The 14,016-nt window shown below is 44.5% G+C and overlaps 2 protein-coding genes across 2 annotated transcripts; both read left to right on the top strand.

Annotated features, from left to right (window-relative positions):
* Positions 1 to 243: 243 nt before the first annotated feature.
* Positions 244 to 5,210, top strand: LOC311021041 (cone cGMP-specific 3',5'-cyclic phosphodiesterase subunit alpha'-like; the record flags this gene model as incomplete). The annotated part of the gene is made up of 22 exons (XM_084021347.1): positions 244 to 711; positions 994 to 1,146; positions 1,475 to 1,564; positions 1,677 to 1,817; positions 1,907 to 1,981; positions 2,076 to 2,140; positions 2,255 to 2,321; positions 2,398 to 2,445; positions 2,535 to 2,684; positions 2,815 to 2,958; positions 3,030 to 3,095; positions 3,179 to 3,325; positions 3,416 to 3,523; positions 3,612 to 3,721; positions 3,820 to 3,907; positions 4,001 to 4,101; positions 4,216 to 4,323; positions 4,425 to 4,488; positions 4,568 to 4,642; positions 4,733 to 4,816; positions 4,929 to 5,076; positions 5,170 to 5,210. The coding sequence occupies 22 exons, from the start codon at positions 244 to 246 to the stop codon at positions 5,208 to 5,210; spliced, it is 2,541 nt and encodes an 846-aa protein (XP_083877473.1).
* A 3,974-nt stretch (positions 5,211 to 9,184) lies between these two features.
* Positions 9,185 to 13,727, top strand: LOC311021011 (leucine-rich glioma-inactivated protein 1-like). Its single transcript, XM_084021305.1, has 8 exons — positions 9,185 to 9,543; positions 9,691 to 9,762; positions 10,324 to 10,395; positions 10,483 to 10,554; positions 11,060 to 11,131; positions 11,562 to 11,731; positions 11,808 to 11,972; positions 12,122 to 13,727. Exons 1-8 carry the CDS (start codon positions 9,359 to 9,361, stop codon positions 12,934 to 12,936), a joined length of 1,623 nt encoding a protein of 540 aa, XP_083877431.1. The 5' UTR covers positions 9,185 to 9,358; the 3' UTR covers positions 12,937 to 13,727.
* The last annotated feature ends 289 nt before the right edge of the window (positions 13,728 to 14,016 follow it).

The raw sequence follows: 14,016 nt of genomic DNA, 5'->3' as shown, positions 1-14,016 counted from the left end.
TTTATGACTTTGCGTCATCTCCATTAGTGCCCCCGTGGGATCTCCTTACCTAGTAAGCCACTCTCTACCTTCTGTTACCGAGGAGAAGGTAGCCGTGGCTGCAGAGGGGTTTTGGGAATGTCTCAGTAGGGTCTGCACCACCACATCTTCTGGAGTCCACCTGTCCTGCTCTGCTGTCCCCATCCTAGAGGAGCATCTTTGTGCGGCTACAGGAGGGAGGTCGTTCATCCACATTTGGACACCATGGCAGACAAAGACACTGTCGAGAAGTTCCTAGATAACAACCCACAGTTTGCTAAGGAGTACTACGACAAGAAAGTCAAGGCAGATGTGATCATTGCCGCCTTCAGCAACCAGGTCCAGGTCAAAGACCCGGCCTCTTACAAGGACGTCACCGTCATCCAGGAGGCCGAGTTCATATTGGAGCTCATAAAGGAGATGCAGGGCAACAACCCGATGGAAAAAGTCCTGCATAAAATTCTCCAGAGGATCTCCCTGCTGATCCAGGCTGATCGCTGCAGCTACTTTGGCTACAGGGCTCGCAACGGATCACCGGAGCTGACCACGATCCTCTTCGACGTGTCGTACAATTCCCCCTTTGATAGGAACATAGTGAATCCCAACCGGGAGATCGTTTTTCCCACCGACATGGGAATTGTTGGATGGACAGCACACTCCAAGAAGCCTCAGAACATTGCTGATGTTAAGAAGGTGAGGTAGTTAATAAATACCAGAATCTTTTTAAAGAGAAAAGATGATTTGTTATCTCTGGAGAGCTACAGTGCAGTTATACTCACAGGCTGCTAATTTATGGATGATATACTGATGATTTTTTAAAATTAAACTATTATCACACTATCAACAGCACTGGGAACTATAATTACTTGACTGCAGGGAGAACAGTAATTATACTGATATGCCTCACATTTTCATGCTGATTTGTAGTCTCTATGTGGTGCGTTCACTGTTAACTGGTTTCTCCCTTATCTTCAGAACTCTCATTTCAGTGACTTTGTGGACAAACAGACCAAATATACCACCAAATGCATGATGACGGCTCCTCTTATGAGTGACAAGGAGCCCATCGGCGTCATCATGGCGCTCAACAAACAAGGTGCTGATGAATTTTCAAAGACCGATCAGGAGGTGAGTGCGCTGCACTTAGTCGGGCTGGGAAATCGAGCGTACGCTGTATGTATGGAGTTGGAGGGTGACATCAATTTTAAGCCCAGCAGCTTTCCTGTCTGTGACCTGGATGTTTAGAGGCTTGGCTGTTTACTGTGAGGCGCCGTTATGACAGCTCAACTTATAATCCATTTAGGGAGGGAAGCGCAGACATTTTTTTTCTTGCTTCGTGGCCTCTTCGGAACTCCAGAGGTCATTCAAGTGACGATATGTCAGAGAAAGTGATCTCTTGTCACTGAAACACATGTGAATGTGATTCAAAGCAATGTGATTCTTTGCTCTTCCACAGCTCTTCACTAAGTATGTGAACTTTGCCGCCGTGGCCGCTCTCCAAGCCCACAGTTCTTGCATGTGGGATGTCGAGTCCAGGAGAAGTCAGGTAAAACAATGATTTCAGAAATATTCATTTTATTGCTACGCCACTAAAAACAGTAAATGGAACGGTGGAAATCCCCTATGCAGATCATAAGCAGTACTTTTCCTTGCCATAGGTGTTGCTCTGGTCAGCCAGCAAAGTTTTTGAAGAGTTGACGGATATTGAGAGGCAGTTTCACAAAGCCTTGTACACAGTGAGGACGTTCATCAAGTGTGAGAGATACTCTGTGGGACTCTTAGACATGACCAAAGAAAAGGTGTGTAGAGGAAACTCAAACAAAAAAAACAACTACAATGATTAATGATGCAGCATATAGGAACATCATTTGGAACTTTTCTACACCAGGAATTCTTCGATGAGTGGCCAATCAAACTAGGCGATCAGGAGGCATACAAAGGCCCCAAGACACCTGATGGAAGAGTAAGTCCAAAGCTGGGTTTGTTGTTGTCACATGATTTTCATCCACCAGTGTGTGAAGATTTGTTTTTTTTAAATATCCCTTAAAAACATTTAGGAAATCAACTTCTACAAGATTATTGACTACTTGCTGGAAGACAAAGAGGAAATTAAAGTTATCCCGTAAGTATGACAGCGACAATAGTGCTGCAATACCATTTTATTTGCACATCTTTAGAAGTTAACTCTTCGTCTAATGAGAAGACGTGCAGTTACTCATCCTCTCTGAACTCACAGCGGCCCTCCTCCCGACCACTGGGCTCTGGCCAGCGGACTCCCAGCATATGTGGCTGAGAATGGATTTGTAAGTTTCACTTATGTTCCATTTTTAATGCTAAGTTAAATATTTAATGATCTCCGAAACAAACACTTCTTTCTAGATCTGCAACATGATGAATGCTGCAGCAGACGAATACTTCAGCTTCCAGGTGGGATACCCTTCACTGACACCTCGTATTGAATTCAATTCACTCGGTCACTCAAATAATCCGGACGCCCTGTTTGATTCATTCGACAGAAAGAAGCGGTGGATGAGACGGGATGGAAGATTAAGAACGTCCTCTCCCTCCCCATTGTCAACAAAAAGGAAGAAATTGTTGGCGTTGCCACTTTCTTCAACAGACACGATGGCAAACCGTTTGATGAAAACGATGAACAAATTACAGAAGTACGAAAACTCCACTCCCAACATCCTTTTTTAATAATTTAACCTACCATGAGAAATAACTTTAATGGGAGAATTAGGTCATAGATTTAGATAATAAATGTCATTGTTTTGTATTCTTTCGTGCCACTAGGCTCTAACCCAGTTCCTTGGCTGGTCCACCCTGAACAGTGACACATACGACAAACTGAACAAGACCGAGTGGAGCAAAGATATTACCCAGGAGATGCTCATGTACCAGACAACAGCCACGCTTAATGAAGTGCAGACCATTCTGGTATGTTTTATACTTCAACCAGACTGAAAAACAGAGAACGAGCTGCCTTCAAACGACCTTTTCCTCCACAGAACACTCAAGAAAAGTTTGGCTCCGCACCAGAAGAGTGTGACCAGAAGGAGATGTACAAACTGCTGGTAGGTGCTGTGATGTGTAGCGTGCAATGCTCCTCATAAACTCGACGTGTTTGTGATGACATGCTTGTTTCCCCACCGTGCAGAGAGCCAACATCCCCGACGCCAAGAAGGTGGAGCTGCTCGAGTTCCGCTTCAGTGACTTCCCCTTGTCGGAGTTGGAGCTCATCAAGTGTGGCATCCGCTGCTTCTTTGAGTTGGGGGTGGTGGAGAAGTTCAAAGTCCCAGCTGAGGTACAGCACACTAGTGTCCCTCCTGTACTTTCCCTGTCAGGGCAGCGCCTCTGAACCACACAACGTCGTGGCTCTGATTTGTTTTTGCAGGCGATGACACGGTGGATGTACACTGTTCGCAGGGGATACCGTGACATCACCTACCACAACTGGAGGCACGGCTTCAACGTCGGGCAAACCATGTTCTCCCTGTTGCTGGTAAGTCTCGTGTAATTACTTCAGGTTTTTCGATTGGTCGCTCTACTGCTTGCTGTGAAACAAGGCGGTCCTCTTTGCTCCTCGACAGACAGGCAAACTGAAGAAGTATTACTCCGATCTGGAGGCCTTCGCCATGGTCGCTGCCGGATTCTGCCACGATATCGACCACAGGGGAACCAACAATCTCTACCAGACAAAGTGGGTTTTTTTCATTGGACAAATCCAATTGGTGAGAAGCATGATACAGCTATCTGAACCTTCGACTCATCCGTTCTGGTTCTGCTGGACTCTTGTAGGAGTTTATCCCCACTGGCAAAGCTGCACAGCTCCTCGATTATGGAGCGACATCATCTTGAGTACAGTAAGACACTGATGGAGAATGAGGTATGTTTACATGTATTTGTTTCATAGTTTTAAATAGCTGTAAACGGCTTAGATAGTCTACCGTCTAACCTCTTCTTCTGCTATCGATCACAGAACCTGAATATCTTCCAAAACCTTCAGAAGCGTCAGTTTGAGACGGTGCAGCATCTGTTTGAAGTTTGCATAATTGCCACGGATCTAGCCCTCTATTTCAAGTAAGGAATGTCAGGGGTTGTTGTTCCATCTAAGTATAAAAGTAACACTCTCGATGCCTGTTCGGGGTTTTCAAGGCCTTTTGAAAATGATCTGACATCTCTCTCGTCCATCAGAAAGAGAACAATGTTCCAAAAAATTGTGGAAGCTGTGGAGACGATGCCAGAAGAGAAAGACAGGATCAGTTACATCTCCAACAATGCAACCAGGAAGGAAATCATAATGTAAATAATGCAGTTTATAATGTAAAAGGCTCACTTCTATCACATGGCTATTTCTCTCCATTATCTCGTGTTGATGCTCTGGCTGTCATTCTGTTTTGCAGGGCAATGATGATGACGGCTTGTGACCTGTCAGCCATTACTAAGCCATGGGAGGTTCAGAGCAAGGTGTGCTCCCCGCTACAGACTTGTCAAGTGGTTGCAAAGCAGCATGTTCTCATGGTTGTACTGGTTCTTATGGTCCTAGGTGGCTTTGATGGTGGCAGCAGAATTCTGGGAGCAGGGAGACCTGGAAAGGACCGTCCTTGATCAGCAGCCGATCGTAAGAGCTTATATGGTTTCTGCCCTGTATATGTTGTCATAAAGTCATAGCAATGTTCATAATCGTTGTCTTCTTCTTCTTGTTCTTCAGCCAATGATGGACAGAAATCATTCTGCTGAGCTCCCGAAGATGCAGTGTGGTTTCATCGACTTTGTCTGCTCCTTTGTGTACAAGGTATACAAATAAAAATAGTAGTAGTCATTGTTATGAATACTAACATGATTTGTGTGTATTTTAACAGAATTATTTCCCTCACACATGTATCCGCATGTTTGTTTGTTTGCAGGAGTTTTCCCGCTTCCATACAGAAATCACTCCCATGTTCGATGGGCTGAAAGTGAACAGGGCCGAGTGGAGAGCTCTCGCAGACGTCCACGAAGCCAAGATGAAGGCCATCGAAGATGAGAAGAAAAGGCTCGAAGGCGGAGATGGAGGCAAGCACTGACCACCACATCCCTCCTGGTCACGCGGTGTTTTACGCTGTCCGCTGTCTTCCTCACCGCCTTTCTCGTTTGCTCCTTTTACAGCTCAAGAGGGGGGGAAGTCAAAGACATGCGTCGTCTGCTAGACCTCCAGGATCATCGAGGCATTTGTGAATGTTTGTCTGGATGCGATTTGTACAGTGTGTATGTGCATGAACATGTGTACAGAAATGAAGCAACACTAATGTGCAAAAATCCCAAAATTATTTTTTTATATGTAATACATTGTATTTATTATATATATCCTCTGATGCAGGAAGCTGTTTTAATTGGCACCAGTCTTGAGCTCATATAGTTTATATGTAATACTAAAAGAATTTAACTTTGAATCATTATACCTAATTATACAGAATATAATGTAAGTATATTTAGCTCACTTTTTTTTGCTTTGGACGTGATATGTATAGAAATATTAGGCTGTAAATATGATGCGATCTCTAAATATATTTGGAATATAAATGCTACAATCAAATACTCTTATTTTGTAGAGAAAGAAAAAAATTACTAGCTGCTTCTTTTGTTTAAAATTGCAGTAGTGCTTTCAAAATTTCAAGCATATGTCCCTGGCAAATGGGTGAGAGATGTAAGAAGATTTGACTGAATTGGATTTGGTTATAATCCATCTGGAGCCCCTTGGCTTTCCTTTTTAAGTCCCCCGCTTACATAAAGTAAAAATACTGCCGTCCTGCTCATAAGTCAACGTGAGTGTGTGTGTGTGTGTGTGTGTGTGTGTGTGTGTGTGTGTGTGTGTGTGTGTGTGTGTGTGTGTGTGTATATGGCATTTACAGTTCATGAAGGTGTCATGTGGAAGTGAAACAGTCAATCAATTATGGTACGTTGGGATTTCCTAAATCTGAAATGCTAAGATTGTATATAGATTGTATATTCTGATGCAAAGGCATTTCACTCTATTGTGGATGTATAGCATTAAATTCATAATTATATCTGCAATAGGATCATGAATAAGACATGAAAATATACAAGACAATAAAGTTTATTTTCAAATCAAGCATGCTGGGCCAATCTGGTTTATGCTGAATGCAATGACAGGCTACATTAGCTGCAGCGCAAGATTTATTGAATAGAAGGAATTTCCCAGTGGAGACTTACAGCCCCATTGATGCCTTTGTGTACAATCCAGCTTAAAGAGGAGTTTAGGAGGGCAGGACTCATCAAACATCACCACCTGAATTAACTGCTAATGAGACCTGTGCTACCGCATGACCTGGAACTGGTTTCTGTATTCAGACAGCTGATATTCATTCATCTAAATGTAAATATATATCCTCATGAGCAACAGGAATATGAATTTACTGTGTGTGTATTCCTACTGTCATGGTTTTGAAACACCGATTGGGTCCCAAAAGCAAACACAGGCAAAGAGGTACTGGAGTGAAGGTTTGATTAAAATAAACTTACTTGGGAAAAGTCCAACAAAAATGTAGGCAACAAAAAAAAAGCAGGCATCAGGTAAACAGGCTGGAATATGAAGCAAAAGACCCAGGAGCACAAGGGACCGGGCTGGAAGCTCATGAACCCTGACAGACACAGAGGAAACACACAGAATTAATATTCAAGGAACTCATTAGGAAACGAGACACATGTGAACATGACGAATCACAGCAGGAGGCGGGGAGACAGCGAGGCGCAGGTGAGACACATGAGGGCAGATTGTTATTAACAGGAGAGAGGGGGGGGGGGGGGGGGGCGGTTAGTACATGGAACAGGAAGTAACACATTTAAACAGGAAATCAACAACACCAACCACAAGCAAAATAACAGAGGAAATAAAGGAAAACAGAATCCAACACCTACTAACCAGCTAACTCAATATCACAGTTTACTAACAGGACACAGGAGAGAAAATATATCATAACCGCCCTCATAGATCGCAGTTTACAGAGGTGCACCTGGGGTTTCATAGCTGTTTAAAGTGTGCATTGGCATGTTAACCTTTGACCTTTGACTGCTTGGCATGTTGCTTGACCTCAGTTGGGATGGCTAGCAGATGTGACGGGACGTATTTGGAAAATCCAGCGCAGGAAAAGACATCACTGATTCCCTGCTGCTGCTTGTAAATATATTTATCAAAATATATTTAGATTTTCAATAATCCTAATATGAAACTGACGTCAGTTCATAGAGGAACCAAAGAGCATATGAGTTATACGAACAGCCGGTCACGTCATGGGAGGTAAGCCAGCTTTGTGGACTGACAGGACTATAAGACAGTATGTAGGTCCATAGGTCAAACAGCAAAGCAAGACCTGAATGTGCTGCTTTCACTGGTGAAGGCAGACCGGAGCAGGAGGGCACCCTCTTCTATTATGTACCATAATATGAATGAAGATAATGGCTGTTGTGTAGAAAATGTTCATTATAATTAACAGCAATTTTAACGCTTATAGCTGATTTTATATGATTGATCACGAAGAGAAAATAAGAGAAGAATTCAAGCTCAAACTATTTAGAAAAAATGCAGATAAAAGATCTTTAAAGAGCTGAGAGCTCATAAATCAATCCACCTCTACCTTGGCTCTACATTTCCCTCTAGTGGAGAGCTCAGACCATCAGGGAGGACAGTCTGGCTGTTTTTACACCTGAAACAACAAGAAAAAAGTGAATGTTTGCTTTGGACATTCATTTGTTTTATTCTCCTTTTGTGTGCTTTAGAGACCTATTAGTGATGCCATTCACATATGATGGTTATTAGTTGCAGAACACCAATAACACAGATCCCAAAACTCCATGCAGTCAGAAACAGCAGGCTCAGGCGTATCAATAGCGGAGGACATCGCTGTGGTCAAATAGCTGCTGGACAGTGTGTGTTCTATTCTGTCGATGAATGACGGCATTTACAAAGAACACTACTCATCATCTTGGAGCACAACAATAATATCCACTGTTCTCCAATGAGTTCAAAAGCTGCTTATGGAAGAGACGACATTTAGTTTCTGTCCTTTCCCGCTCCTCCATGTCCATAATTTTCCTCTGAGTATTCCCCCTCAGAAGTAAGCGGCCTCCCTTATAGAATCTCCTTCACTGGGGGGTGGCTTTATTCTTCCACATTCCCTCTAAACCAGTAAAGCATGAGGCGAGCATGACCAGCACCATGTGTTTATTAAGATTAAAATGTGGTTCAGTGTCCAAAGATATTAATCTTATACTATTTAGAGGGATCTGCAGGGCAAAATAAGATGGTGAATAAGGAGACTTTATGGGGCTCCCACATCACATCTGACACACCAGTGTAATTAAACTGTCAAGGGGAGTTTTAATAGTAATACAATCAGAAAAACAGGACTATGGCCTGTGGGTTTTCTTATGTGCCTTTGTGAAATGCAATAAAAACACAATGTCGTGCAGGAGAGCAGGATGTAAGCAAAGACCTGTCCTTTGTCTGTGAGGGGGCTTGAGGGGGATGGGGTCCATTTGACTGGAGGAGAGCAGATGTCAGAATGACAGGAGGGCTTCCCCACACCCCTCCATCACAGGGCAGCCACATTTCGCATCCGCCAGTCGCCATGGAAACCGCGTGCACACCAGGAAATGAACCCCCAAAAACGCGCAACAAAAGATAATAAGGGAAAAATGAACAAAACATGTATTCTATATTACATTTTATATTTCCACGACGACTAATAATGTGTAATCTGGCATAGAAAGCCTGTGTGTGTCTGCGCCACAGGCTGCAATCCGCCGGCTCATGTCGGGGGGCTTCGCTTTCTCTCCAGCTGATTCACGAAAACCATTCCGTTGCGTAGGCTTTTTTTGGGGGGGGGCGGGATCCTCCGGGAGAGGGTCGACGCGGAGCGTGTGGCGTTTTCTGAAATCATAGGCGTGGTTTTGGATGGAGATGCTCCGTCTGCTCCCGCTGGGATCCCCACCTGCCCTCACATCGCGTTTGTCAGCGCGCCAGCTGGTATATTTTTCGGCGCTCGAGAGACAGTTTGATTAGATATCTATTTTTTGTCACGGAGGATATTGGGGTGTTTTTTTTCTTCTTCTCTCGTCTGGGGGTGAAGTGTAATTACAGTGCTGTGGACGTACGGAACGCCCGGTTTAATCAGAGGAGGAGGCGGCGGCGCACGGCGCAGATAAAGACGGGAGCGGAGAGCGCGTCGCTTGGCCTCCAGGCAGCAGCAGCAGCAGTGGGGAAGGAGCCACAGCGGAGACCCTGGTTCATGTGTAGGGCTGGTCGACGCGCAGGTCGTGCCCGCGGCGGTTCGCAACGATGGAAAACACACGCAGGATGCCCTGGCTTCGCGTGCTCGTGGTGGCGTCTGTTTTACTCGTAGTGGACGGCAAGAGAGCCAGACAGCCGCGCTGCCCCTCGTCATGTACATGTACCAAAGATAACGCGCTGTGCGAAGGCGCGGGGCTGATCCCTCGCAGCTTCCCACCCGATGTCATATCGCTGTAAGTCGTCTTTATTCACAGCCTGTTTTATGTTAGTCAGACATGTTATCCACAGATGTGAATGTAGACTATTCGCCTACGTTTCCCAGCTAACCAGTGTCTGTCTGTCGTGCCCCCCCCCCCCCTCCTCCCTCCCTCCCTCCACAGATCATTCGTCAAGTCTGAATTCACTGAAATCCCGAAAGAGAGCTTCATCCACACGCCTGCTCTGCATCTTCTGTGAGAAACCTCTGTGGAGCTGTTTTGTTGTGAAGTCTTTGTTACATGCTGCCTGTCAGTCCCCCAGTCAGCATATCAACGCCATGTTTAACGTCCAAGACATCTCACTGGTGCTACAAATAGAATGGATGGGGCTGAAGTCTATTGATCTGAATGGGGAGCCAAAACAATAATCATTTGGGAGAGGGGGGAAAATCCTTTTAAAATCAATTTTCCTAAGAGTGTCTCTGCTGGGCGTTCATCCAACACTAGCCTCAACATGTATTTGTTCAGATGGAGATTTATTGATGGGGACTCCCTCTCTTTGAAGAGGGAATCCCCCTTCACTCCTTCCCCATTGGGTGGAGAGTCACCGTCCAACACGTAAGGCTGCAGGAATCCCAACAGAGCATTGATCCTAGTCTTTGATGTTGTGTTGTGAAGAAGAAGAAGAAAGGGGGGGGGGGGGGGGGGGGGGAGTTTTCTCTCCCAGGTCCAGTTGGCTGCTAATGTGGGACAACAGCTTGTCCGTATCCAGTTTGTGAGCAGGGATAGTGAAATGTTATGGATCTCTCCGCACAGCCTCTTCACAGCCGACAACCTGGAATCTATCAACGAGGACGCTTTCCTTGGCCTTCCCCATCTGGAGTATCTGTGAGTAGATGCCACACGTTTACAGGAGGTTTCTAAAAGATGAGATTGTCTCCCCCTCTCATGCTTTTATTCAACGCCCGCTATCAGGTTCATCGAAAACAACCAAATCAAGTCGATTTCACCGCATGCTTTCCGTGGACTGAAGACCCTAGTGCATCTGTAAGTATATATACGCTGTATTTCTTATTATTACAGCAATATATTTATTGCCACACAGACAATTATGTGACACTGCAGTTATTGGCTTTGAAGCCAATAATGTCACCTTAATGAAGCTTAGTCAAATCTCTTCAATCCTTTGCTGATGAACATCAATAAAATGACCCATTGCAAAGCTGCGTTAGCCACACAAATAATACAAACCAAAGACAACAACCTCCTCACCAGTGAGATGTACCCCTTTCCATTTGTTTGTGGAGCAGAGAGTCACAAAATGGCTGAGGAGGCAGCTCTAAAAATAGCTTAATGTTTTTCTCAAACTCACAATATCTCACATATCGACACCCTGGAGACAGAAGAACATTGTTCTTGCCTTCTGCCTCCAGGGTGGCATTATGTGCCCAAGATCTTAGTGAACACGCAAACAGTAGAACATGAGCATGTAAAAGTATGAAGATGGAAGAATTGGGGGGTATAGCTGATCAGTTGTGTTGCTCTTTTCCAGGAGTCTGGCCTACAATAATCTGGAGACTTTGCCCAAAGATGTGTTCAAGGGTCTCGAAGCCTTGACGAAAGTGTAAGTACGAACGTCGATCCTGCGTTACCTGAGAAAACAAAGAGATGATTGCATTGTTACATAACTAAAAGTATAATATATGCAACCGTGGACAATGAGCTCCTCTATATATAGAACTCAGTATCATTATTCCTCTTCAGCCAAGGCTTGAAAAACGTGTGGGTGGTTCTTTTAGCGCCATTAAAATTACATGCGGCAGCGAGGAGGGGATAGAGAAAGAGAGAGTTTGCAATCTATCACCCGCTGAAGATGTTCAGTTCTCCTTTGTAGTACCCTTTTGATGTTAATGAGAGTGCAGAGTGAAGCCGTGAGGGCCAGAGAGCCAAGCCAGGAGTCATACTTCAATGCCTGAACTGTTTGAGAATAAGATCCATTCATAAAAGGACGAGAGTTCCTGTACGAAGTTAGCTTGGTGGCTTTGTCTCTTCAGAGACTTGCGAGGGAACCAGTTCACCTGTGACTGTAAGCTGAAGTGGCTGGTGGAGTGGATATACAGCACCAACGCCACCGTGGATCAGATTTACTGTAAAGGCCCGGCCTCAAAGGTGGACAAGAAGATCAACGACCTGTTGCCGGAGTCCTTCGACTGCATCACCACAGGTACACCAAGACGGAAAATCATTTTTATTTCACTTCATTGTTGCAATAATCGACTGGGGTTTTGTTTCTCTGGCAGAGTTCGCCTCCTACCAGTCCCTGAAGTTTGAATCCATATCCGTGGAGGCCTTTTCCTTTGGGAATGACCAGTATGTGGTGTTTGCCCAGCCCTTCATAGGGAAATGCAGCTTCCTAGAGTGGGACCACGTGGAGATGGTCTTCAGGAACTTTGACGATATTGACAGTAAGTAAAAGTACATTCCAAAGAGCCGACATGGAGGTTATGGGTTGTGTACGCATTAAAAGGAGGGAGATGAGATTGGAAGAGGAGCCACTAGATGGAGACATGCATCTAAGATGAAGTGGAATTGTCTTGTGTTCTCTCTTCACCAGGCACATCCACGGTGATTTGCAAACCTCTGGTCATTGACGACCAGCTCTTTGTCATCGTTGCCCAGCTGTTTGGCGGCTCACACATCTACAAGCGCGACAACTCCGCCAACAAGTTCATCAAACACCAAGGCATCGACATCCTCAAAATACGCAAACCCAACGACGTCGAGACGTTTCGCATCGACGGGGAATCCTTCTTCGTCATAGCAGACAGCTCCAAGGCCGGCTCCACCACCATCTACAAGTGGAACGGCATCGGCTTCTACTCCCACCAGTCGCTCCACGATTGGTACCGGGACACCGACGTGGAGTACATGGAGATCTCCTCTAAACCTCACCTGATCCTGTCCAGCAGTTCCCAGAGGCCGGTCATCTACCAGTGGAACAAAGGCACCAAGTTGTTCGACAGACGCACCGACATCCCGGAGATGGAGGACGTCTACGCCGTGAAGCATTTCCAGGTCAAGTCCGACCTCTTCATCTGTCTGACGCGCTTCATCGGCGACTCCAAAGTGATGCGCTGGGACGGCGCCCTCTTTAGAGAGTTGCAGACCTTGCCTTCCCGCGGTTCCATGGTGTTCCAGCCCTTCACCGTGGGCAGCTGGCAGTACGCCATCCTGGGCAGCGATTACTCTTTCACACAGGTGTACCGCTGGGATGCCAAGGGACAGTTTGTCCATTTCCAGGAGGTGAACATCCAGGCGCCGAGGGCCTTCTCTCCAGTCTCCATAGACAACCGGCAGTTCCTGCTGGCTTCCAGTTTCAAAGGGAAAACTCAGATTTATGAGCACCTGGTCATCGATCTGAGCAATTGATTGTTTTACTGACCGGTTGGTGATTGAGTGGTTTCTGTGTATAGAGATGGCTGTTGCAGCAGATCCAGACAACACTGCAAGTGTACGGTGATCCTAACTTGAGCAAGGCAGGCATTACGCTTTTTTTTTTTTTTTTTTTTTTAAAGAAATCTTCCATTGCAATCCGTGCATGATACAAGACATGTAAGCATGCATCCCAACCAAATATTTTTTTGGCTGAGATACATGTTGAATTTAATGCATGCACCTCAAGTTAGGATTAGACCCAATATGTTGTCATGAATGCATGACCAGGACCTCACACAGGCCGTCCTATCCTGAAAAAAATCCATGCTCATTAATCCATTAAATCTTGCCGGTAGGTTATTTTTTGTGTTCAGCTTTTCATGTGACTCCGCAATGTTTATACATTTGTAATCTCATATATTTATCTACAGAAAGTAATGACGAAATTATACTTTTTAACCTATTAACATGTTTAAATATACAAATCTGCCAAAACGAAATGTTTACATTTTCTGTCTTTCCACTTGTACGCTGAAAGATGATTTGTAAATGAAGCTTTTTGTAAGTTTAAGAGGGACCACGTTTGTTAAGGAATATCATTTAATTACGTTTCTAATTTGGAAAATCTCAACATTACTGTGTGAGAATCTAACTGTAAATCCTTTCAATTTACATTTTTATCATTAATCGTTTGTATAATGTTATCAGTATTGAAAATGACAGTTTTTCATAAGTATGAAAAACATTTTGGGCACACAGGAACTATTTTCACACACTTAGAGGAACTGAAATGAAAAAAATGAAGATACTGTTTCTTAATGCTTTACCTTTGACTAATATGTATGGGAAATACATCAACTGTGTCATGATTAGAATTCAGTTATTGACTAATATCATGCTATTTAGAGTCAATAAAGGTTTACATTTTTAAATGTTACATCCCATCTAAGCCTCCTAATGGCACTGTGTAGCATGACATTGCTTCAGTGTGAAACGCAGACACCTAATCCTCAAAGCAAAACCCCACGCACATCTACTTCATTGCTTGGGGGGGGAAATGTCGTCTTGAAGTAA

Source organism: Eutrigla gurnardus (assembly GCF_963514095.1).
Source record: "Eutrigla gurnardus genome assembly, chromosome: 11".
NCBI lineage: Eukaryota > Metazoa > Chordata > Actinopteri > Perciformes > Triglidae > Eutrigla > Eutrigla gurnardus.
Note: the sequence above shows the minus strand (reverse complement) of the source record. Positions and strands in the feature narration are given on the sequence as shown.